Below are 27,202 nucleotides of genomic sequence, written 5' to 3'. Positions count from 1 at the left end.
CTGGGATATATCCATATGATCTGTGGTGCTGTGGACCCACAAAGCAGAGTGTGCTCTCCTGTTTATTTATTTATGAAATATTATTTATATTATTTGTCGATTACAAATATAGCATATATTGTAATTAATAATTCCACAGTGTTTTAAGTAAATGCTCATGATGTTGCTCAGCGTTTCTGGAAAGCTGTTTTAATTTTAACCTAGTGATAAACTTATATTTAAGCGGACAGAATGAGCATAAGAGCACGATTATTGCCTAGAAAATGGTTATATGCAGCTCCAGTTGTGCATGGTACTTTTTGTAAGAGATATCACCACTACAGAGAAGCGCATTCATTTTCACGAGGGACAAAACTTCTTACTTTCCGTCAACAATGTAAGTATTTAGGGTTTAATTACAGAATAACGTAAATTTCTCGTATCGGACAAACGGATTTCTTCAAATTTACAGCAGAAATTACTTACCGAATGCAGTTTCTTTATACTTGTGGAAGTTCGGGGAAGTGTTTTCTTGCATCGTTGATTGAATTTTGCCGGTAAATCATTATTTTTCGATATAAATATGTGACCGATGCACAAAAGCTCTCGCATCCATTTACTTCCAGGTGGATGTAGCTTGTGTGTGATGACGTAATCCCGGCCAGTGTTTCCAAACGTGTTTTTCTAACTGAAGAAGGCACGTTTCCGCAAATGGTTTGTTGGGCTATGTGTCAATTGTTTGTGGGGCTATGTGTCAATGGTTCTTGGGGATATGCAAGAATGGTGTGTGGGGCTACGCATATTTTTGGTACTAGTTTACTATCCTTCGGACACATTTATTTATTTTTACAGAAGAAACTACTTACCGTAATAAGTTCCTGTAGCATTGTCGAACATCGGGAAAGTGTTTTGTGTGATGTGGGAATGTTTCATAGCTGAAATTCACGTTGTTCGTTGAAAATTAATTCTCCGACGGAGAATAGCTAGCCCCACGAACCATTGGCGCGTGGATAGGTTAGGAATCATAGTTAAAATTTGGTGTCGTGTTAGTATCAGGATCTAGAAATTGGAAATAATTGCGAACCATTGGCGCTAGCCCCACGAACCATTGGCGCGTGCTTAAGTTAGTTCTGTTAGATTAGGAAACATAGTTCAAATTTCATCAAAATAACGTTGATACACCTTCAGGAATGTTCCGCGAAGCAGATACGTAAGTACAAATGTCAAAAATTGACAAAACGAAAAAATTAGAGGTGTCCGAAGGATAGTAAATTTTTACCCTTGTAGATCCGGTAATGGGCTGTTTCGTAACATGACAAGATTTTGGTGCAATGAAGATTATATAAAATTGAAATCCGCATTTAATTTTGCTGTACTCTGTATGGTATCACTGTAAATTAGAGTTTAAAAAAAGTCAAAGTTTTTGAATGGGTGTTTTTTCTTTTAAAAAATCCTGCTTTTTAAACACAAAACTATATATTTTGGCTTGTCTGCCAATTGCAACTAACCAATTTCAGTTAAGAGTTTCATAATTACACATTTTTCAACTAGCAAAATAATTGTATGGAGTGAGGTGAAGCTAACTTTTGAGCTATTTTCACGAAGTTTTTAACTGCACATGTTCTACAATCTGGCCTGGCCTGTTACACAGATACGTTCAGTTTTTAGTTGTTGGTATGTATCAAATATTTTTTGTTCTGCTCACCATGGAGTTGGAAAAATATCACAAGGTATATTCTGATGTGAACCCACATACTTACATGGCTATGTTATGTGAAATGATTGATTGATTGATTAATTTAATTTGCTTTATTTTACTTTGCTTTTAATGCCACGTTTGGCTAATTTGCGAAGATGGGTTGAGTGATGATATGATGAAAATTGATGAATGGACACTCACGAACATCCATGCCCAGGCCAGGATTCGAACCCGGGACCCCAGGCATCATAGCACGATGTGCTTATGTGATGCGAATTTGCAGAATAATGCACTTTATAATTATAGTTTCTTGTGCAACTTTTTCTGATAATTTCTCACAAAATGTTACTTTGGACAACTTTAACCTGTGTGCCGTGTCCAAGCTTGCTTCCACACACATTTCCAATATTCTAAATAGCATATGAGGCTATTTTCACCTGTTGAAGGAGAGGCTTTCTTATATTGTATCATTATATTGGATTAGAAACTGGCCGAAGTGCTAGGGCAACTTGGCCAAGGCATTTTGGTATCTCTCATTGACGTCTTGTGCCCACTTTGCCATTGTTCTGTACAACAATGCTGATTCCCCACAAGCATCTTGCCGACTTTCATGACACTGTCTTTTTCCAACTCCAATGCTTTTATTTAGAAAACATAATGACAACACTACATTAGAGTGCTAGCTAACACAAGCCTCTGTTCTTCTCGTCGCTGTGCATGTGTTTGACATGGTAAGGCAGACTCCTTTTGCTCTGAGTTAAGGTAGGTCTTTTAAAGTTCCATCGCATGTATTTAGGATTGTATTGAAATATTCATTTTCCAGGATGGTTTCATTCATCTTAATTGTGCTGGTTGGACATACACTCAAAATTATAAAATATGTAAATTATGTTTACAAGCATCTTTCTTAGCAATATTTCAGTACTTCACATAGTGCTTTCGATGGACCTAAAGATATTTGAACATTGAAAGGAACTAGTGCTTCTTATTAATTTCAAGATGCTTACAGACCATAATTTAGCCTAAGGGGGAGAGGGACAATTTCCCCTAGGTCCTTCTCTCTCAGGCACCTGGGGAGCACTGTTGCCAACTTAGCTCGTTTGTAGCCAGATCTGGCTCTTTCGTGCACTCGTTTGGCTGTGAACTGTGGCACCTGCCTCCTGGCCCACATAGACCAATGTTTGCCATGAGCATACATTTTTCACGTGGCTTGATATTGTTATATTGGCTGCGTCGCTCCACTACCCTCTTACCTCCCCAGCTACTTTTGTATAGCACCGTGGCTGAGGTGAAGATGACAAGATTGTTATCCAATAATCCCTTATTTTTGATTTCATATAGTGGATTATTGAGATGGGTGATGCCGTCAGATCTATACGGTGAAAACTAAGAATAGGTTGTCATCACTTTAAAGCATGTGCATGCACTTTGGTACATCAAGGCCAGCAGTGATTACACACAGCATAACTGTTACAAAATTACTTCTTTAACTTTTAGTTTTTCATTATTTCTTCTGTATTGCCTCAACAGAATCAACCTGCAACCCAAGGTTCGTCCTTTTCTGACATGGGACCATCGACACCTGCTCGTTGCATGTTGACAAAACATCTCAGTTTTGGAAACTGCACGATTAAGTGTCCAAGTGTACTGTATACTGCAGTCGCGAAGCTAAGGCGTAAATACTGGGTAGGCTGAAAAATCTGCTTATATTTTTTTTATACAGCAGGTTCATGCGTCGATTCTTGTTGGTCGCAAAAGTATCAATTCCTCTTTGTTTGAAGCCTTGATCAATAGAAAGTTCTTTAACCAGTTTTTTTTTCAATGGCTATTCTACTGAAACTGAGAGAACTTTATCTTTCATTTTTCATTGAATTACGGAGATATTTTTTTTTTACTCTCTTGAGGGTGCTCATACTTCTTTCGGAGGAAGCTGGGAATGTCAAGACCAACTTGATAAGTTGTGTTACTTCTTTGTAGATTGTTTGAAGATCATTGCTAACTATGAATTTTAGAAGGTCTGCAGGAGGTAAATGCTTTTCTTCATCAGCACAGATATTCTTTAAATCATTTTTTAATCGTTCTTTGTTGAAAAATGGATATGTGGACAGAAGGTTAATTAATTTCATCACAGGAAAATGTAGTTTATATTCCCCAAAGCTATTTTGGTCTACCAATTCAACAAATTTTATCTTTTCAAGATCTCCAAAACGTATTTCCAGTTGCACAGTCAGTGTGTCCAATATTTCGTAGGTTAAGGATCTGAGAGCCACGAAGTCTTGTCCACTTACATTTATTTTACTGCAAATCATCTTAGAGTTTCCAACACAATTTTACAGTATTATATTTTTATAACATAAATACACTATGTGACACACACACACAAACACACGCGCGAATGCACTTGAAGTAAATTAACATTCAACAATGCAGCGCGTGAACGACGGACGCACTTTGCACGAGAAGAAGCACAACAGGTTTGGTCCTGAGACTAGCCGCTTTTACCCAGCGAATCGGCGGTCCCCTCCCCTTACCCTCCCCTACCAGTACACAGAGCTCACGCTGTAGCTGCCTTTTAAACGCGAGGCTTTTCGTCAAAAGCCTCAGAGTTCGGCCCGAACGCGCTCTCTCTTTCTGGCCTGCCTGACGAGATATATGGAAGGATCGGCGGAGCCAAACGTTCGGATTACATAGTTTAATTCGTTTTAACAAACTTTGATTGTATAAGAACATTTTAATTTCAACATTTTTTTGGGTAGGCTAAGCCTCAAAAGCCTCATAGGAGCTTCGCTTCAAAAACTTTAGTGTTGGCATTGTTTACTATTGGGTGGCCGCGGTGGCTCAGTCGGTAACGCGTCTGACTACCATGCTCAAGGTCCCGGGTTCGATCCCCGGCCGGTTCAAATCCGGGAACTTTTCTAACGGTGGAAGCGGCCCCGGCGCCTACCCAGCGTCGAATAACATGGGTACCTGGGGGAAACCCTGGGGGGTAAAGGCGGTCAGGGGCGTGATGCTGATCACATCACCCCCACTCACGACCGGATCAAGAAAGTGTGGGGCGTTACCCCCACACCCCCTATACGCCTTCATGGCGTGGTGCTATGCACAGGGGAACACTTTACTTTACTTTTATTGTTTACTATTGACTACGGAAAGAACTGCATGGTGCCAAACTGGATTTGTAAATATTGCAATGTGTGAAAATCTTGAAAATTGTTTCAATCATCTTCTATCATCTGTTGCATTAAATACGTTTGACAACAGAGCAACTGAAATTCGAAAAAAATAAACAACTGCACCAGGACATTCATCTTTCGCCTTAGAGACTATCAAACTTCTGATGGTGGAAAATAACATGTGATCGGGTAGAACATCCATTGTAGATGATATTTTTGCTAGAAACTCCCATTTGTTTAGTTGTAACTTGAATGTGAAGTTGTTTCTCCATAAGAAATACATTGGATTGTGTAAATACTTATTCATCATATTTTTCAAACCCGGTATCTAGCTTAATAATCAACTTCAAAAACCTCTGCCACTTGCAACATGGGGAGAGATTCAAACTCTCAGATTATGTGTGAATTTTCTTTAGTAGCATTACCCATTCCGACGATATTGAAATAAATGCATGCCTGGTGCCAAACTGTCACACCTCACCTTAAATATAAGTGTATCATGCCATGAAGGTGGTGTATCAGCACCACACCCCTGGCAGCCTTTATCCCCCAGAGTTTCCTCCACGTACCCACTTTATTCGATAATGGGTGGGTGCCGAAACTGCTTCAACAGGTGGAAAAATCCTGGTTCTCCCCCGAAGAGGATCGAACCTGGGTCTCTCACATGGTAGTCAGATGCCCTAATGACTGAGCTCTCAGAAGTAAAATTATATATATTTATAAAAGTATGGGCTGGCACAATTCAACCAAGAATTGAGCTCCTAAATGCCCTTTAATAAAAATTTTATGATTTCTTGGTGTGATTTATTCAACACAGAAGACCCAGTTGAATTTATAAGAAATAGATCAAATTAATTATTGGAATGGCAACACATGGGTTTGAATTCCTTGAAGAGAAATAGTGATGTTGCAATTAATTGGAGGTTAGAGAAATGCATTATGTAGGAATTATCCAGAGAACAGATCAGTATGAGAGTTTTATAGATTGTGTGCTGCATGTAATAATTTTGAGATTTTCAGAAATTGGGTGGACGAACGAACACACTATGTGACATGAAAACTATGTAGAGTATTGTGATGATTTAGGTATTGTTGGAGAGGTGGACAGTCCTAACAGAAAATAACTGTGTTATAGTCGAAGTTATAGCTACGTTAACAACCAGCTGGTTTTGATGTCGACGGAGTGCGCCCACCAGCTGCAACAATCACATTCAATGCACAATCTCCACATCTACTCTATGCCACCTGGTCCCTCCGTGCACAAGTACCTTCCCACGGTCTTCACATTGAAGTTACAAAGTACGGCAACAGCGTATCCGCAGTCATGTGACTGAGACTGCATGTGGAGTAGACGAGCAGAATGACAGCTGCGCCCATTGGCTGGAGGTTGAGTGTTATTGGATGAAAACAACTTGCCCGCTATTTATCCCCACCCACGTTCATGGTGGCAGCTTTCTTCAGTTCTTGGGCGTTAACGAAGAAAACACGTGGACTATACCACTCTTACTTGCTCATAAAGTTGAAAAATCTTTAAAGATTTTTAAAGTATTTTTTTGTGATGAAAAAGATACTCAACTTTGGGTAATTGTTTGATAGGGAATGCCAGGTTTTACCACAATGAAAATTGTTACACAACATAATCAATACATGTCAAACATAATATTAAGAAATCAGAATGCTAATATTTTTCATAGTAAAAATATCACAGGTTTCAGTATTGGGTGTATGAACCAATGTTTCCACAGCATGCAACTACCGAGTGTCCCACAAAGGGGTTTACACTATTTGAATGTTGACAGAGAAAGTATTACAGATAACCTGATGGAACTTGTTGTATCTGGATCTGTCATGATTAGTGCTTGTTGCCATTCATTTGTTTTTCTTTAATTTCAGTTCAGTTGCCAGTAGTGACAAGTAATTGACAAGATGGCTGGGAACCTTTCAGTTGAGTAACGGAAGTGGATTTTAACGTGTTTTTGGAAATGTGAGAACATGAAAGAAGTGCAGAGACAATGGTGGGCAGAATTTGATGATGGACTTCTTGGGGGATCTTGTGAAAGTTTGTACCACTGCTTCCATGCCTCTTTCGTCCGATACTAATTTCTTCCTGCGACACTGTCTCAGATAACACAGTTCCTTCCCTCTCAAACTTGTCGCGTAATTTTGTAATTGTTAGACGTGACAGTGGCGCAGTGTCAAATTCTGCCCGCCATCGTCTCTGCACTTCTTTCATGTTCTCACATTTCCAAAAACACTTTAAAATCCACTTCCGTTACTCAACTGAAAGGTTCCCAGCCATCTTGTCAATTACTTGTCACTACTGGCAACTGAACTGAAATTAAAGAAAAACAAATGAATGGCAACAAGCACTAATCATGACAGATCCAGATACAAAAAGTTCCATCCAGTTATCTGTAATACTTTCTCTTGTTATTAACATTCAAATAGTGTAAACCTCTTTGTGGGACACACTGTATATTTTTTTGACAAATGGCCCTAAAACACACACAAATTACCACTAATATGAGTACACATAATATTGTTAGAAATGTTGAGTAAGTGGGAGAAGCATTACTATGTTGTTTAGGGTATCCACTGTTAGGTTACAGAAATTCTGCTAAGACCAGAGTTTTTGTCCAGAATGCATATGGGTCGTTGCTTGACCATTTTTAAGATTTTCTATATTTTTGTTGTTCTATCCCCTATGCAGGGGTAGTTCAAAGCAGGCATTATTTTCCTAAAACTTGACTTTGTTTAAAAATGGTGGTCATTTTTTTGTTTCATGACTTTGGGTATTTTTGGCCTTTGCAGACAATTGCGATAAATATGATAGAAGTACTTTTGAAGCTTTATTTTATCTTCTGTGCCTTTTTTCACCATCTCTAATGAAAATGGCTGAAATTTAAGGCCAAAGTTGATATTAAATTTTGAACGAAAATCTAAGTTTAGGATTTTTCTAGTATGGAAGTAATGTAATATCAGAGCTATAATTTATTAGAGGAAACATACATATCCAAAGTTTTGGCTGAAAATATTTCTTCTGTGCTACTGGCTTCCTCTTTTAGTTAACGCTCTTTGAAAATGCTCGATTTCAATTTTTTTCAACATCTGTGATGGGAGACCTAAAAATAAAATATATTTACAGCATAAAGTGTACTCTGAGAAGTACCTGTAAAAAAAATGAGATTGATATTGTTTGGATAACAAAGTTACAACAGGGGGAAGTTAATCAAAATCCTTCAAATTTGTTATTAGTTACAAAGAAATATTTACTTTTTAATAATCTATCATGTAATTATAATTATTGTATTTATTAATTACATAATGCGAATGGAATAGTAAGTCGGTTAGTAGCTATTGTGAATGAAAAGGTGTAAGGCAGAGGTTTATCTGTACATGTTAAGACATGAAATCTGAGACCATTAGTGGAAAGCTGCAACTACTCCAGTAGCCAGCCTTGATTGATCTGAATTGTTCCCAGTGCAGTGAATTCCAAATTAACGTCTTTGGCGGGACTAGCGAAAAACATGTTAGGGTTCCAGGAAAACATGATATCTGACTTTTGACAAGATAACTTTGTGATTGTGTAGTGTACACAAACATCTAAGAAAATAAAAATTACATTTAATGTCAAGAAAATTAATAACTAACCCCTTTACCATCATTACTCGAACCCCAAATGGAATTCTTTAGCACTACTACAGTAGATTTAAGTCATCATTCAAAATGTCTTGGAAAGTAGCAACACACTTACATCTGCATGGTATTTCTACTTGTGAAAGATGGATTCTTTCCTCAATTGTACAAATTGCTTGTTTTAATACTTATGGAATCTTTTTACAAGAAAATCAATGAAAAAAAATAACATTCCTTTTTTTGGGAAATGTGACTTTTCTTATGTAAAAAAAAAGATTTATAAGAGAGAAAGGATGCTAGCACAAGAGGGAGGGAATGAAGCACTAATGGTATTCCGCTTGCATGTCTTAATCTGTTCAAACAAACCTCTGCCTTACTCATCTTTTCATTCATAATAGCTATCGGACTTAATATGCCATTTGCATAATGTAATTAATAAATACAATAATTATAATTCCATGATAGTTTATTAAAGGTAAATAATTATTTGTAACCAATAACGAAAGTTTACCTTTTGCCCAAATTCCCTGTTATCCATGGAATATCAATCTCGATTTTTTGACAGGTACTTCTCAGAGTACACTTTACGCTGTAAATATCAATTCTTTTAGGTCCCCCATCAGAGATATAGGGGCTCAAACTTTGTGAAAAAAATGAAAATTGAGCATTTTCAAAGAGCTTTAACTACAGAAGAAACCAGTAGAAGAGAAGAAATATTTTCAGCCAAAACTTTGGATATTATAAAATTATAGCTTTGATATTATACGAGGCACATGTCAAAAAAAAGGGCCGATAACTTTTTACTTGGGACTGGCAACACTGACGAAGCTGTGCATGCACGGAAGCATGTTTTAGTATTCTGTGCCTGCAACAGAGGTATATTTCTCAGTGTGGAGGTGCGTACTAATAGAAAATCCTGCCAAATGCGAGGTGAGGTCAGTGTTTAGATTTCTCAACGCAAAAGGACTGAGTGCAGCTGACATTCATCAGGAATTGTGTGTCATTTACGGACCAACAGTAATGAGTGAAGGAAAGGTTAGACAATGGTGCTGTGCTTTTCGGGAAGGACATTCAAATGTTCATGATGACGAGCGGAGCGGCAGGCCTAGTGGTCTGTTGTTCTTGGACGACATTGTGCAACGTGTTAATCAGAAAGTGCTATCCAATTGCCGTTTCACCATTACTGATCTAGGCAAGGACTTTCCTGAAGTATCTGATTAAACGTTGCACCAAATTGCAACGGACAATCTGGGTTATCGCAAACTGTGTGTGAGGTGGGTGCCAAAAATGTTGACAAACACAAAGATGAAATTAGCACGTGATTTTTTGGGCCGCTGGGAGAAGGATGGGGATGACTTGTTTTCTCACATAGTGACTAGAGACGAAACCTGGATATCGTTCGTAACTGGTAAGTCGAAGCAGCAGTCCATGCAATGGTGTCCCTCCGGTTCACCGAAACCGAAGAAATTCAAGCAAACACCATCACATCGCAAAATCATGGCAACCTTGTTTTGGGACCAAAAAGGTGTAATCCTCGTGGAATTCCTGGAACCGGGACGAACCAGCACAGCAGATGTGTATTGCAAAACACTGTATTGCGACGTGCCATCCAAAACCAGCGAAGAGGAATGTTATGGTCTGGAATTCTGCTTATTCATGACAACGCCTGCCCACACACAGCTGACTGTACTGGTGCGACAATTCAAAAATTCCAATGGGAATGTTTTAATCATCCACCATACAGTCCCGATCTTGCCCCAAGTGATTACTATCTGTTCCTTCATCCCACAAAGTGGCTTGCTTCGCAACGTTTCGATTATAGTGAAGTTCTCAAGACATCAGTTCTCGACTGGCTGAGATCCCAGGTGGCAGAGGGTCTACGTAAACTTGTTCCTCGGTACCAAAATGCTTGGAGCATCATGGTGACTATGTAGAAAAATAGCCAGGGTATGCACTTGTATAGCATCAAAATAAAAATTTTCTCGCTTGATTTTATTCTCTGTAATAACCAATCGGCCTTTTTTTTTTTTACATGCCCCTCTACTTCCCTCCTAAAAAAATCCCAAACTTTGATTTTTGTTCAATGTACTGAAAACAATGTTGTTTACCACAGCTTTCTATCATTTTTCTAAGCTAAGTTATCATAATTATTGCAACTGTCTGCAAAGGCCAAAAATACCCAAAGTCAGGAACCAAAAAGTGGCCACCATTTTTAAACATAGTCAAGTTTTAGAAAAATAATGCCTGCTTTGAACTAGGGATGGCCAGATCCGGATCCTGGCGGATCCAAAATCTGGATCCGGTTGGTTCCGGATCCTAAAATTTTTCGGATCCGGATCCGCAGATCTGGAATTTTCAGATCCTGATCCAGATCGAGAACTTTCGGATCCGGATCCGTTTTGCCATCCCACATGCGCTTCTTTGGAAAGTAAGAATGTGCTTATAACATATTGTTACCTGCTAATATACATATATATATATATATATATATATATATATATATATACACACATACACACACACACACACATATATATATAGTGTGTGTGCGCACGCGTGCGCGATTTGTAATTAATTAATACACTTACTAGGGAGGTCTAAGTCTCCCCCTCCAATTTCCATGAAACTTGGCAGGTGTATAGAGCCCCCCCCCCTCAAATGTCAAGATGAGGAGAAATTGAAGTGGGGATCTGACCCCGAAACCACGTAAATATGGCATAGGAAGAAACAGGGGGCATAGGACCTCTCTATACACCTGTCAAATTTCATGAGAATCGGAGGGGGACACAGGGGTCAGATGATTCCCACGTCAATTTGTCCTCATCTTGACATTTGAGGCGGGTTTTGCCCTCTAAAAGTCTTTTAGCCGAAACAAAAAAAACACGTATTTCTTCCTTTGGGCCCCTCTATACACCTGCCAAGTTTCATGAAAATCGGAGGGGGACACAGGGGTCAGATCCTCACTTCAATTTGTCCTCATCTTGACATTTGAGGGGATTTTGCCCCCTGAAACAGTTTTTAGCTGAAACAAAAAAACACGTAATTCTTCCTTTGGGCCCCTCTATACACCTGCCACGTTTCATGGAAATCGGAGGGGAACACAGGGGTCAGATCCCCACTTCAATTTGTCCTCATCTTGACAATTCAGTGGGTTTCGCCCTGTAAAACCGTTTTTTAGCTGAAACAAAAAAAAAAAAAACACGTATTTCTTCCTTTGGGCCCCACTATACACCTGCCAAGTTTCATGGAAATCGAAGGGGGACACATAAATCAAATGCCCACTTAAATTTGTCCTCATATTGACATGTGAAGGGGGGGTTGCCCCCTAAAACAGTTTTTTAGCCGAAACAAAAAAAACACGTATTTCTTCATTTGGGCCCGTTTATACACACACCTACCAAGTATCATGGAAATCGGAGGCGGACACAGGGGTCCGATCCTCATCTTGACATTTGAGGGGGTTTTGCCCTCTAAAACAGTTTTTTAGCTGAAACAAAAAAAAAACACGTATTTCTTCATTTGGGCCCATTTATGCACACACCTGCCAAGTTTCATGGAAATCGAAGGGGGACACTTAGATAACCTCCCTTGTTAGTCTTACACTTTGTAATTATTTAACACTGCATATATTATAATGTTTTAATTTGTAAAACTGTAACTGTAGAACAATTGTACAATTTTTGTATAACATTTCTATCTTGTTATATGTGTTAAAGGTTTCATCCTGGAATGGAATGTCTCACATTTATGTGTGTTTTCATTTCCAATACATTCAAATGAATACATATTCGTTTCAATGGCATTTACAAAATCACCTCGGACATTTGTGCACGAGTGTGTTAGCCGATGCGTAGCAAAGTATTTTAGGAACAACACTTGAAAAAAATTCTTGTAGGACTAAGGAGAAATTTCTTTGTAATCGAAGATCATAATACATTTTAAGGTGTGGTAATATTATAATGGGATTGAGATACGAAACTCTCGGATCCGGATCCAGATCCGAAACTTTCGGACCCGGATCCGGAACTCTCGGATCCGGATCCACATCCGGAACTTTCAGACCCGGATCCGCAGATCCGGAACTCTCAAATCCGGATCCAGATCAGGAACTTTCAGACACGGATCTGCAGATCCGGAACTTTCGGATCCGGATTCGTTTGGCCATCTCTACTTTGTACTACTCCTGCATAGGGGTTAGAACAACAAAAATATAGAAAATGTTAAAAATGGTCAAGCAACCAGTGCTGGACCATTCATTATGGACTGACCCAAATGCAATCTGGACCAAAACTCAGGTCTTAGTAAAATTTCTGTGAACTAAAAGTTTTTTTTGTACAATTGTGAACAAAGTGGATAAACAATATAGTAATGATTCTCCCACTTATTCAATAAAGATTTTTCAACTTTATGAGCAAGTAAGAATGGTAACACAGTTATTTTGTGTTAGTACTGTCCTTCGCTCCAACAATACCTAAATCATCACAATACTCCACATAGTTTTCGAGATATGACACGTTTTGTGTCACATGGTGTGTTCGTTCATCCACTCAATTTCTGAATATCTTTAAATTTTAAAAAATTCGTAACTTTCGAAATATTTGTTGGACAAGTCTAATATTACATATTTGTCATATTGGATGAAGTATCTATCAATTAAAGAAAATGAAAGCAAATCCATGACTGTGAAGCAACTTTTTGTCTTTCAATTGGGTGATTTCACGTGGAATGATCCAATAGTATTTAATGATTACATGGTTCCCACACACCTAGAGAACCTGGAAATCTCAGGGAATTCGGAGGAAAATAAAAACTGAGGAACCAGAACATGCTTCTGCTGATAACAATAATTACAATCATATGTGGCACCAGGAGGTGCTTGCACATCCCTTGTATTCAGGTCAATCTTCCTTTTGCACCCTTAGTTTTCATGTCAATACAGTAAAATTCCGATTTTATGTTCCTTGATTTGAGTTTTTCCCGAATTATATATTCAAACTTGATGGTCCCAACATAGTACAGTGTTAAGAAATTTTCCTCAGTTCTACATCTACCTGCATTTTAATTTTTTTCAGCTTGGTCCCCTGAAAATCTTAAAAATCGAGGTTCCACTGTAGTAATAATATCAAAATGAATGATTCATTTAATTGATTGATTTGATGTTTTAAGTCCACTTTATCACAGTAAGGCAAATTGGGACTGGACCTATAGTTTAGAGTGGGATCCGAACCACTATGTGCCTCCACCGGGTATCGAACCTGGGACCCCTTGTTTACAAGGTGATGATGCCACCACTGTGCCATCGGGGAGGCCCAAAATAAATGAATGAAGCATAGAAGCAAGTTTACAAGTTGTATTAAGGTGATCTGCTCCTGCAATTTTGGTGGCAATAAACATGTCGAAAGTGTAACTAAAGAAGTAATGCACAATTTTGTTACTGTTTTATGTAGTTAATCATTTATATCAAGTAGTTACAAAATTACTTACATTTTAAAGCAAACAAGTATCGGGTGATTCCCTTGCTAGAGGCCGAAAACTTTTGTCTATAAAGCTGCCATTTACTTAAAGTTTGTCGTGAAATTTTGTATGCACATACCTTCAACAATATAAAACAAGATCTAACCCCTCGGAATAGGTTTGGACTCTTCCAGTGACCTTCATTTGTTTTGTTCTGTGACAATGCATCTTGGTAGTGTGTTCCTCGTTCGTAAATATTGGGCAACTGGTTCGTTGGAGTGAGTGTCTCATAGGCGAATTATAGGCCCTATTTTTTTTTTTTTTTTTAATAAACTGTTAACACTGAAGTCTACCTGGGAATATTCACTGAGTTTGTCAATCAGATAACAGATGATGAACTAACTGATGGTTATTTCCAACACACTTCAAATGTCAGCATGAGAGAAATTAATTTTTTTTTGGAGACTGAATTATCTAAAAAAATCTTTGGCCACCAAGATCTCCCGATCTCACCCCACCCAACTTCTTTCTTTGGGGCTTATTGAGGGAAAAGTATACAGAAATAAACCCCCGCACAATCGCAGCCCTCAAAGAAGCTATACGTCAAGAGATTGAAGCCATTACAAGAACTCAACAGACTATATATATGAAATGGAAAGCTACTTGGCAGGCCTTGACCCTCAAAGCGTTGTTGTGTGATTGAGTTTAATTTTCTTATTTACATCCATTTTTGTATTGTATTTCGTATTAATAAAAATATATTTCCTGTATCTAAATGCACAGCCATGGAAATAGCTGGCTGGGCTGAATTGTGCTGGTACCACATGTGGGAAAAGCAAAGCGACAGCAGGACAAAAGTTGCTGGTCCCTTGCAAGTGTGTGAAAACGTCAACCAGGCTGCTTTGCCTAGCTCGAGCGTCAGACCGACCTCTCTCCGGGGCACTTTTGTGTCATCCATGACCTTTCGAGCAAATTCTAACAGTTTGTATCACATGGATTACAAAGACCAACTCTACAATGTGATCTTCCATTCTCTTAAACCTACTAACACGCGGGGTTGTGCTCCGTCGTGGCAACAGCGGGAACTTGTGTCATCTGGTGTTTTTAAGTGAATTGAGTTTATATTTATATAATTATAATTCCATGGTAACTAAGAACGTTTATCTTGTTGTGTGCGCATGAATATATATGTAGTTCCCTTTCCTTTCTAGGTGATAAACTTCATTCAAGACGTGGATATGCCTTTAAATCTAATCTGCCAATCAAATGGGTCAGACCTCCATATGTTTCATGCATTTTACCTCAGAAGAGTGGTGACCTAGAACCATTACCCCCAATTGACATTTCACAGTTTCCATCTCTGCATGAGAAGTCAAAGGAACTTGAAACGTAAGTAACTAAAGTGTCTTAACTGCTGCAGAATTCTATCCAACATCAATTACATTTTCACCTAGGTTCTTGATTTTCTAGTTTTGTAGTCATCCTTCTTCTTTGCTTTCAATTATGTTAATTATATTTGCTTTTGACTTCAGTAACACATTATTTTTAAACACTGAACCATGGTCACATGTATGAGCAAGTTACTTTTTTTCAGACTTGGGATGTAATGTGTAGCATTGTCACAGAACTCTGTAAGAAACATGTAGTCATGTTGTGTATCAGACTGTTGCCCAATGACACAATAAATCACAATGTAGACCTGAACTCAGTGCTGTTTACTCTGTATTTGTTTTTTACTTTTCATTTCCACCACTTTTGGGTAATAGCCATGATTAGGGTGAGTGAAGGGTGGGGGGGGGGGTGAAGTAAGCCTGTCTCCACCCACATACATTCGAGGGTATATGTGTATCCTGGTACCTTTAAATAAACCAGGATGTCAGTTTCTCTGAATTTAAATGTTTTTTTTTAAAATCTCTCTTATTTATTCAATAATTTATAATATACATAATATGCCACAAAAAGAAATAAGAACAATAAAATAAAATACAAGATATACATTGTTGTCATGAGTATAATGTTTAGTGTTTAGTTTACTCATTCTGGACACCAGAGCAGTATTAAGTGCTGTCTGATTAGCTAATTTAATAAATAATGTACAATTAGTGAATAGTTAATTTAATAATGTTAATAGTTTTATTATGATTTTGGTTTGTAGTTAAGGTTATAATATTTTGTAGTTGTCACTGGCTGAAAATTATTTTCATACTGGCTTCTCTAATACCTATGCTGGATATCCAGAACAGCTTTTTTGTCTTCATTGGGATGTTTTTTCATTAATGTTGCAACAAAATTGCGTGGCATAATAAAATATTAAAGGAAATGTGAATTGAAGCCCTGGAATATGCATACTTGCACCAATGCACCGACATCCCCTACCCTATTCTGGAATGCCAGAGCAGGACATGTTTGTCCTTTGTCCGAATACAGTCAGCTCGACATTCTTATTAATTTGTTGTTTTTCGTACACATAAAGAATATTGCTGAACATAAGCGTAAGATGTAATCATAGTGTAAGCTTGTGGAGAGTGCAGACCAAGCCGAAGTGTTGAACTTGGCTATAAGTCAACTTGCACAACAAGTGCAGCAGTTAGTACTTAACGGGATCCACTCCACATCAACCATGTTATCAGTTTTTAGGGAGATATGAAGCCTCAGAGCAACTGGAAAGTTTTGAGAGCAGGAAATTTCAAATTCAAGGAAGGAAGGAATAAAGCCAGAGTCTGGCAATTGAGGGTCTTCAAAAAACCAATCCTATCCCCAGGCGATACCTGGAGCTAATGGTTATTCTACTGATGGCCAGAAAGTTTAACCTGGCACGACTCCTGTCAAAAACTTCTCGGTCATCTGCAGGGCGTTGTTGCCACTGATTTTGGCACAAGCGAACAAACGTGGCGACATGCCGTGCTGTGAGCAGTTATTTGGGGGTGTATGCACAGACTTCTCCAATGCCAGAAAATTAATGTCTTGTGACAATGTGCAGGGTGGCTACTCAAAGGGAATTTCGGGAATTATGCATGATATCAACTCCCGGAATTCTACGTGAATTTTTCTCCATAGATGTGAAAAATTGCAACTTTTATCAATCCATATCCCATTGAATTTATGCCTGAGGCAAGTGCTTCACAGTTTAGCTATTGTTTTTATGGAGGAAGGAAAAGAAAAAAAGAGCTGCGTGAAAAATAAAACAGAATTCTCTCAATATGTTTGCTTTGTTAGTGTCCTTTGCAGAACAATCTATCTGACAGACGAAAGATTACTGCAAGATAAAATATCTTGAATTTGATTTGAAATTCTTATACAATTAACATTTTTTCGTAGATTAATATATCCTGTAACATTTGCGACTTGTGTTTATAGATGTATTTCGAGTCTGAGTTTGTCATCATCATCATTCTTCGCCGTTTTCCTGCCTCTTGCTTGGTCAGCATAGAAGTCAAGCCTCTCCATTTTTTTCTGGTCTTCCACCACTCCTCTCTTTCCACGGTGTTCCAATCTTGTCCTCTTCTCCTAACATTCTCTACTATCTGCTCTTTCCACTCACATCTTGGTCTCCCCCTTTGGCCTCACTCGCACTCCTTGTGCATTGTAAGCTCTTAATGGCAGTCTTTCTGCACCCATCCTCTTGATGTGTCCAAACCATCTCATCTGTGCCTGATCTATTCTGTCCTGAAGCTTCACCACCCCACTGTCTTGTTGGATCTCCTCAATTTATTTATTATTTTGAAGCAGGTCATCCACAATATAATCCTTAAAAATTTCATATCCACTGCCTGCATCTTTCTTTTGTCTCTGTCATTGGCCAAGTGTCTGCTCCATATGTAATTTTTGGCACATAGTAAGTGTTATATATTACTTTCTTGCGTTTCATAGATGCATCCCTAGATATTTGAAACTCTCCACTACCCTCAACTCTTCCTTTTCCACCTTTATTCTTGGTACATTTCTGGCTATGTTTCTTGTTATTAGCACCTCACTCTATTCTGCACTGAACTTCATTCCAACTATCAATCTGTCTCCATACTTCTTCCCTGTTTCTCCATATTACTAAGTCATCAACAAACTTCATTCAAGACGTGGATATGCCTTTAAATCTAATCTGCCAATCAAATGGGTCAGACCTCCATATGTTTCATGCATTTTACCTCAGAAGAGTGGTGACCTAGAACCATTACCCCCAATTGACCTTTCACAGTTTCCATCTCTGCATGAGAAGTCAAAGGAACTTGAAACGTAAGTAACTAAAGTGTCTTAACTGCTGCAGAATTCTATCCAACATCAATTACATTTTCACCTAGGTTCTTGATTTTCTAGTTTTGTAGTCATCCTTCTTCTTTGCTTTCAATTATGTTAATTATATTTGCTTTTGACTTCAGTAACACATTATTTTTAAACACTGAACCATGGTCACATGTATGAGCAAGTTACTTTTTTTCAGACTTGGGATGTAATGTGCAACGAACAAAAAGGGCCTTCATCTCTTCCACTCCTATGCCTTTTCTATATCTAGGAATGCCATAATCAAATAATTTCTCATTTCCATACTCATAGTGTTTAGTGTTGAAATTGCCAACTTGAGGGAATGATTCGTTTTGTCGGGAAGTATGGAGGAATCTAACAGAAAGTACTAAAGCCAAGGCTGAATATTTGCAAGATCTGGATCTCTTTTCTGCATGGAATAAACAAAGCCTTAAGCAATTTCATCAAATAGTGGTACTCAAATCATGAATTCAAGAGATTTTGCATGCAAAACACGATATAGGTGGACAGTTTGGATTTGCTAAATTCTATGCTACAATAAAATTGTGAAACTTGTGGGTGAACATGAAAAGTAATGTAATGAAATGTCTCATTTGTTCCTAGAACAAGCCTGACAGATTGGGCATTGTGAAGAAGAAACTAACCACAATTCAAATAACTAGTGAAAAAAGTGACAAGTGACTTAGAAAATGTAAATAAATAATTTTGGAACAGTCATATTCACTGGATTCATAGTGTGATCAAACTAACTTTATCTCAACTCTCTGTAGTTAGTTACGGAAATTTTCTGGCCTGAGAGAAAGAGATGTTCATTAGTACTTGATCTAATTTAATACACTCAAGAAGAAATTAAAAAAAAACTATGAACAATTGTAATTTTGGAGATTCACTTAAGTATCTTCTTAATCCACATGCTGGATAAAACATGCTCTCACCTGTTCCTGTATGCGGATAAAGAAGAAAGAAAATACAGTATAAGTCACTACAAGCCTGACATTTAATGCATTTCTCACCTGCATTATCAATGGAGTAGGAGAAGAAACAAGCCTTGTAGTCTTCCTCTCAGGTGATAAACCCATGAAATGGTAACCTTTAGTGTGTCATTTTGTGCTGTGTTTTCTTTCTTATTTTTTTTTTATCCCTGCACAAAGGCTGTAACATTGGGGATTTCATGTTCACTAGATTCATACATGTGCCAGTCCAAGTCCTTAAAAAGTAAATGCCGTATTTGCTGGCTGCTTTTTTTCTTTAAAAATAGGTCTTACGCGATGCCAGTAGTCAGTTTTTGATTACCTTCATTTCTGGCAACTTTCTCTGTTCTGAATTAGATGATTTATTTCTTGCTTTCTTGTGGTGTGTGATGAAGAAGATTAAAATGTATTCTTTTCTAGTTAGAATAGGTAAGTTATTTGTTGAAAGTAAGCCTACATATTACTTTATGTTTAAAATACTGTAAATTAATTATAAATGCAGTGATGAAGCTTTTTCCGAAAAAAAATGTGTATGAAAAATAGGGTGCATCTTTACACTGGCAAATACGGTAAATAAAATAAACAGCACACAAACAGTTAAAAGTACAGACATTTCTTCAGCCTCTCGCTGGCATTGTCAAAGGTAAAGTGATGTTGTGCCAAAAGTTGATATGTAATACACAATTGTGCAATACCATTACAAAATACCAATGTCTGGAAAAGAGAGTAATATGCATATTCTTCTAGTTTGTTGTATTGTGACTCTTTCATTGCTGTTCTATTGTGAAAGATTTCATAGGAATTATTTACAAGTATCCTACCACAGTTTCAACTTATTTTTTGATAGCAATACAGTGGAACCTCCATTTTACATTTTTCAGGGAACCAACCTGAAAAAAAATTTAAATGCAGGAAAATGTAAAATTGACGAAAATTTTGTAGCATTTTGCTATGTTGGGACAAACAAGATTGAACATATTTGTATAATGCAGGAAAATGTAAAATCGGAGTTCCACTATGTTATCAAATGTGCAAGTACCTATTATTTGCACTACTTACCTTAATTTTTTTTGTAGTGCCAATGACATTGTGAAGAAGCTGTTCACATTACAGTTTAAAGAGAAGAGAGAAAGTATTCGTCATTACAGGGGCAATTTGGTCCAGAAAATTCAGAAACATGCTCATGATTGGGGATCATATGAAGTACAAAGTAAGTGCTACATTCATTGACCATGTTAACTTTAACCTTTAATAAATGCTGGCATGACATATATGTCATTGGCAGTGGAGGTTGCTAATGCCAGGTGTGACATGAGCATTTTGTGACTTTCAAAGCATGTTCAGAGATACATGTTTTTGGAGCTACATGAGGCTTAAATTATCTCATTAGTAATGAGTAAAGTTTGATATGATTCTAGCTATTTTTCCCCCCCTAAAGTATCAGCAGCAAGTGTGCAATTCTCGCCACAAGAATGAAACACATATCAGGCAATATGCAGGTAAAGTTTCGAACCCTCACGTTCTGGTGTTGCCTAAGTGAAGGCTCTACAAAGTTCAGATTTTGTAAAAATAATAATAATATATTTTTTTTACATTCATCTTCTATCTTCTTTTTTCGACCACAGGCTTGTAGTCTAATCAGTACTACATATAATGATATAATTTTTAACTAGCATTCTTAGTTTCTGAGATATACATTTTTATTTACACTTAGCAAATGGAACCTTGCAAGCCAGTAAACCCTCTCCAGATGGGTACCTTTCAAGTGTGCGCTTTGTAAACTTAGCATGAAGTACAAACAAGATGTAGCTCAAGAACTAATTGTTGTAGAGAGATGAAATATTTGTTTTTATGCTTCAGTATGATGGAGCTTTTACCGGAGGTGAAATTTATACATTGTGCCTGGTAATAATCAATGTTAAAAATCAACAAAAAATCGTATTCTGCATGCCCCAGTGGTCACCACAATAGACCAAAGTGAATGAATAAATGTAGTATGTAGGAAAGTTTCATTCGAAGTATGCTGATACTTATTGGGGAAGAAAATAATAATATATAAGAATGGGAGTGTTGCCAGCTTGTGGAAAGAATTTCCGGAGTTTTATTTTTTGGGTTACCAAAAAACTTTCATTAGTTGTAAGATTTATGTTATAAAATTACTCCTAGGTATTCTATATTCCGTATTTCAAGTGTGATGTCAAACTGTAAGTTTGTCTTTTTTTTAAATTATTGAATTGTTTTATAAAGTAACAGACAAGAGGCACAGTTATACTATTTTAAGTGGGGCGAGCCAATACCAATTTGAACCCATAGAAATGATGTATTCCTAATAATTCCTATCATACCAATACCAAAATAAATATTGTGTACCTAGAAGTCAGCCTCTTTGACATGTTGCGAAGCCAGAAGTCCCAGTTTTCAATCTTGGTCAAAGCTTTGTATTTGTGCCATCATCCATTTCTTCTGGCGGAAAATTAACCCAAGAGGCAGGAAAATGATGTAAGGTAATCGACATCGAACTAGAGATCCCAGAAAGAGTACTGAAGACTATTTGGTGTATTTGCATTATTATCGTATGACCAATGTAACGTGAGTTTTACCCCCAAAAGGAATGGTCAGCATGCCACTGATTCAAGCTTCAAAATGGAGCGTTACCCAAAAAATATATTTTCTTTTTTAAAAAATGGGGTTTCTCCCCCCTGCCCCCTGAAAAAAGATCAACATGCACATAGAAATCATTGCTGGCATGTAAGAAACAGAAAAATATTTGCATCATTATCGTATAGCCAATGTAACGCAAGTTGTACCCCTGAAACGAAAGGCCTGCATGCCACTGTCTCAAGCTTCGGATTTCAGTAAAATTATAGCTCAGAGGCTAATTGCCCTAGAGAGATGAATGATATACCGTTGTATGCGGAATAAATCACAGATTCGACGATATAAAATGTATGCACATTCGATGTATATAAGGAGTTAAAAAATTGGGGTTTCTCCCCCCCCCTCCCCCCCGGAAAAAGGACATGACAAGGTCAACATGCACATAGAAATTATCACTGGCATGTAAGAAACAAAAATATTTGTATCATTATCATATGACCAATGTAACGCGAGTTGTACCCCTGAAACGAAATAACTGTGCGCCACTGTCTCAAGCTTCGGATTTCAGTAAAATACAGGGTTACATTGAAATGACTATAGCTCAGAGGCTAATTGCCCTAGAGAGCCCTCCATATATACGCTGAATGTGCATACATTTTATATCGTCTGATTCATTCCGTGTACAACGGTATATCATTCATATCTCTAGGGCAATTAGCCTCTGAGCTACAGTCATTTCAAGGTAACACTGCATTTTGAAGCTTGAATAAGTGGCATGCTGACCATTCCTTTTGGGCATACAATTCACATTACATTGGTCATACGATAATAATGCAAATATTTTTGTGTTCCTTACATGCCAGAGTTAATTTCCATGTGCATGTCGACACTGTCATGTATCCTTGGGGGGAGGGGGGAAATCCCCATTTTTTAGAACAACAAAGCCAGCCTTCCTTTGTCAGCAAAATTTTTCCCTTGAAAAAAGATGCAAGAAAGAAGTCGCTTTTTCCAGCTATTTTCATGAAAAAAAAAGTGCAACAATCATTTCTGTTAAATACATGTGTTAACAAGAATATGAAAAAAGAAAATCTGAATTCTAGCCAAAAATAGCGAAGTTATAACGTAAAAACTACGTCCTTGACAAAGCATCTTGATCGAGACAATCGGGCACCTGAGGGTTACGTAAGAGTATCTCGATCGAGACGATTGGGCACCAAAAGATTAAATTTGAAAAAAACTAATTTCTGATAGCCATTGGTATTGGCTCACCCCTAATTTTAAGTATATTTGTGAAACTATCAATAGTAACATTTCATAGACAGAACTGTTCACATTGGCTCCCTTATAGTGATGTTTGGGAAATTCCTGATTCAAATGCAATTGTTATGCATATTTATCGAACATGTCTCTATGATGAATACGTTACACATAAGTCACTAGAGTCCTGCTCGAATATATAGAATCAAATATAATTTCAATGTGACAATAATGAAATATATGTGTAAAAATCCACCTTGGTAGTTTTAGCCCATAATCATTTATTTGTTTTCATATATCGCTATGTATTGGTGAGATAGACTAAACTTCATTTTAACATGAAGATGATGACTGTTCACTCAAGTTTCAATTTCACTGCATTTTTCACTTCACGATCGATATTTGAGGGCCCAGTACCACAGACAAATTAGGGTTATATGTGAACTACTGAGCTTTGAGCATATACTGATAATTTTGTCTGAACTCTCAAGTGCTGAAGCTGTCAAATTCCGTGCTCTATCTAGCATCGTCTGTGTGAACTCTTTGCCGCTGAAGCGAAAAATTCTCAATGCATCACTATAATAGGCACTATCGAGCATGTCATTCAGGGAAAGAAAACTGCGAGTCCAGACAATATTTTTTTTTTCAGCAAATGCTTCATTAGGTAATTGTAATTGTTGAACTTCGTGCAAGTATGCAGGATTGCATTCTTTCTTATTTCTGTGAAAATGATCAGTGTTGATTGCTTTTCAGTTGCCAGGATGACCGTGATGATCCGAAACTTGCAGAGACACATGGAGGAGCATCCTCACGACAAGAGAGGCAAAGTGCAGCTGAAAGAGCTAATAGATAAAAGAAATAAGTACCTCAAAGTTCTCCGCAGATGTGACTATAAACTGTTTGAGTGGGTATTAGAGCAGCTAAACATTACCTGCAGACAACCGCTGAAGTAAGTATGGACCTATAACCCTTTAACTATGCTATGTTGCTTCTTATTTGCAATATACCATCGTCTGTATTAGGGATGGGTTGATATGAAATTTTGGCCGATACTGATAAAGTACAAATATAAAATTTACTGATACTGAAATTCTACCGATCCGATATAAAATCCCAAATGGTTCATTGACCTCCTTAATAAATATGTTTCCGGTGAATGCAATGCAAAAGAAGTTGCATATTTAGACATTTACTTTTTTAAAAAGTAGAGCATGGAGATTATTAATAAAAATTATAACAAAATGGCAGAATTTTGCACTAAATTGTAAGATATTATAGATATATCGAATTGGTCAAATAGTCAGGTAATTTTTACCAATAAACTGATGCACCAATATGCCTATATCAGCCGATACAGATAGGGTACCGATTAATCTGTCCCATCCCTAATCCGTATTCACGTATATGTTTACTTGGAACTATTCTTACATATATGCATTTCATTTTTTGCCCCCTCTCTTTCTGCTAGCAGTTGCTGTAACTCTTGGAAGTGATCCTAGATATCTGTTGTGAAGTTATAAAAGTGAAGAATATTGACAATCTCCATTTGTCAATAGTTAGTATTCCCCCCCTCCCCTACAAAGGGCAGACAGTGAACAGCCTCATATGTCAGACATGAGGCTTCAATATCAGAAAAGGGATATTTTGATTGAAGAACAATTACTCAATATACTCTTAAATGAAACCTGCTCACCTCTGTGGCAGAGTGGTTAGCACAGCACCACACAGTGCGAGGGAACAGTGTCCCTTCTTCAGTTTTATCATATCATCACTCATCATCATTGCCTCAATTAGATAAAAGTGGCAGAAAAGCGATGCTAAATAATAAAAATCAAATGAAAAGACTGAAGAAGATATTTCAGTTGAAGTTTTGGAAAGGATTTAATCAGAAAAGCAGTGAGGAATCAGAAGTGACAGGTTATAGCCTAAGCACCCTCGTATGAGAATGTTTGCAAGTGGTCACAGAAATATATTTTACACATATTTTAATAGCACAGGTACAGGAATTAATTACGGGAATTTTTTTATGTTGATCCTGACAAGAATAATGCTGATTTCTTTACTTAGATGGTCACTCAAGAAATACTAGAAAGGTATTTACGAGGAAAATTCTTGAGATCGGGACATTGACCTGCTGTAGTGTTTAAATCTTTGCTTTATCCAGGCTGGAAAGGAAAGGAAAAAGTCTAGTGCATACAGTTTGAGGCCAGTGCATATGATTTCTTTGTTTTCCCTTGGAACTCCAGAGTTCAATAACTGGCACAAATTTTACATGATTGACACTCACCAGAAGAAAACATAAGAAGAAACAGTTTTCTTCTGGTGAGTAATGAACAGATTAATGCAGTTATATCAGTATCATCACCCGATGTCGACATCGTGCAAACTGAGCAGAGAAACAAGTGTCATTTGTAGCTTGTTGTTTCGGTGTGAAATTTACATGAAACATTGTGTGTCCCTTTTCTTCTCTTTTGTTCATTTTAGGCACAATAGAATGTACAATGATTGCAGTGTGCTGGAAATTTTCTTTACTGGAACCTTACTGTTGGCCGGAAGAAAAATAGGTATTTTTGGGCAAAATCCAGGCTCTGCATTTGGAAACCCTGCAAACCCTGTGGCCGAGTGGTTAGCACATCGTGCTGCGACGCCAAGGGCCCCGGGTTCGAATCCCGGTCGGGCTTGGTTGTTTGTGAATGTCCATTCATCAATTTCATCACTCATCCCCATCTTCGCAAATTAGCCAAGAGGCACAAAATGTGAAGTAAAATAAACTAAATCAATCAATCAATCAACCAAGTACTATATTCCAATGGTCACAAAATGCATTTGTCAGTTTACACATTTACAACACATGTAATATTGGTTGCCATGTTTCTTGTTTTATGTACCTAGAAAATACATTGTATTCGGAAGACTATAATTGTTGAATTATCATTAACGATAGTTATTTCATAATCTCGGATAGTTAAAAGTGTAGCAAATTAACACAGGCATGGCTCAAATATAAACAAGTTTTTTTAATGTTGTTTTTAAAGTTTTATATATTTAAAATGCATTCTGTCATAATTTTTTGTTGTTTTCTTCTAGAATGGGAGTACGAGTCACTCGGAAAGATTCACTTCGTAAACTCACAGCAATACACTGTGAAGATATTGTTGAGGGTAAGTTGAAAGCTTACAGAGAGAAACTGGAGTCTCAGCAAATAGACTTTTTGAAAGAGAAGGCCGAAACACTTCAGTGGATCAAAGAAACAGAAGAGGAATGCGAAGTTCCATTTACTGTCAGTGACAAAGATATTCAAGAAGTGGTGGAAAAAATTCAATCATTAGAAATTGTTCGCAAAAGTGGAAGTACCGATGTGCAGAATACATGAAGCATGACATTAGTGCAAGTTCTGCAACTAGCATGATCATCATAATAAATTTACTGTGTCCCTAATTGTTTTGTTATTCTGATTACTAACTAGTTGAGTAATTAATGAAAGTGATGTAGAATTATAATTCATGTGTACAGTAGTTATTGTGTGAAGCTGAAATAACTTGCTTGCACAGTTTATGTGAATATCTGAAATGACATTCTTGATATCTATTAAATGAAAAGTAAATTATGTCAACACTCTCATACTTCCTCCACCCAACTGAAACTCTGTTAACAAGTGTTATGATTAGAGGCCTGATTTTAAAGGGTGTTAACAAGTGTTATGATTAGAGGCCAGAAAGGAAAGTCCTTCTTTTTTTTTCAACACTGATCGTGGAATAAATAACAACAGTGTTGTCCATCAACAAGATTACATGGTTTTGACTTCCCTTTTTTTATTTCCTTTCCCAGCCCACATTCCCTTTTTAAAACATTTTTCTTTTTGGTCCCTTTAGTGTAGTTTTTCAGCCTATATTCCCTCTTTTTTTTAAAAAAAAAAAAAACCTTCCTTGGTCCCTTTATTGAAAAGATATCAAATATTTTATACGACTGTATTTTCCCTGAACAAAACATTCAACAGTTGTCTATTTGGTGCAGCTTAGAGGAAAGAAAGAGCAAGTGCATTCTACCTTACCTTCCCTCAGTGGCGCAGGAACGGGGGGGGGGGGGGGTACAGGGGTACATTGTACCCCCCTAAATTTTTGAAGGTAGGTATTGTATCCCCTAAATCCGTAAATCGAGTTGTACCCCCCTTGCTAATT

At 37.4% G+C, this 27,202-nt stretch overlaps 1 protein-coding gene across 1 annotated transcript; it reads left to right on the top strand.

The window, feature by feature from the left end:
• bonsai (28S ribosomal protein S15, mitochondrial) lies at positions 1 to 26,804 on the top strand. Its single transcript, XM_083140019.1, has 7 exons — positions 1 to 376; positions 15,153 to 15,330; positions 16,792 to 16,847; positions 17,991 to 18,171; positions 20,246 to 20,379; positions 23,778 to 23,973; positions 26,112 to 26,804. Exons 1-7 carry the CDS (start codon positions 232 to 234, stop codon positions 26,395 to 26,397), a joined length of 1,176 nt encoding a protein of 391 aa, XP_082996145.1. The 5' UTR covers positions 1 to 231; the 3' UTR covers positions 26,398 to 26,804.
• Positions 26,805 to 27,202: the final 398 nt, after the last annotated feature.

The sequence above is a fragment of the Lepisma saccharinum genome, chromosome 18 (genome assembly GCF_977018435.1).
Source record: "Lepisma saccharinum chromosome 18, izLepSacc3.1, whole genome shotgun sequence".
Lineage (NCBI taxonomy): Eukaryota > Metazoa > Arthropoda > Insecta > Zygentoma > Lepismatidae > Lepisma > Lepisma saccharinum.
Note: the sequence above shows the minus strand (reverse complement) of the source record. Positions and strands in the feature narration are given on the sequence as shown.

Bases quoted from the DNA above. Each gene is read 5' to 3' on its own strand.
- bonsai (XM_083140019.1), top strand. From the start codon at position 232: ATGAGCATAAGAGCACGATTATTGCCTAGAAAATGGTTATATGCAGCT. The intron at 377-15,152 runs GTAAGTATTTAG...TTTCCTTTCTAG, and splicing joins TCTTACTTTCCGTCAACAAT to GTGATAAACTTCATTCAAGA. The intron at 23,974-26,111 runs GTAAGTATGGAC...GTTTTCTTCTAG, and splicing joins ACCTGCAGACAACCGCTGAA to AATGGGAGTACGAGTCACTC.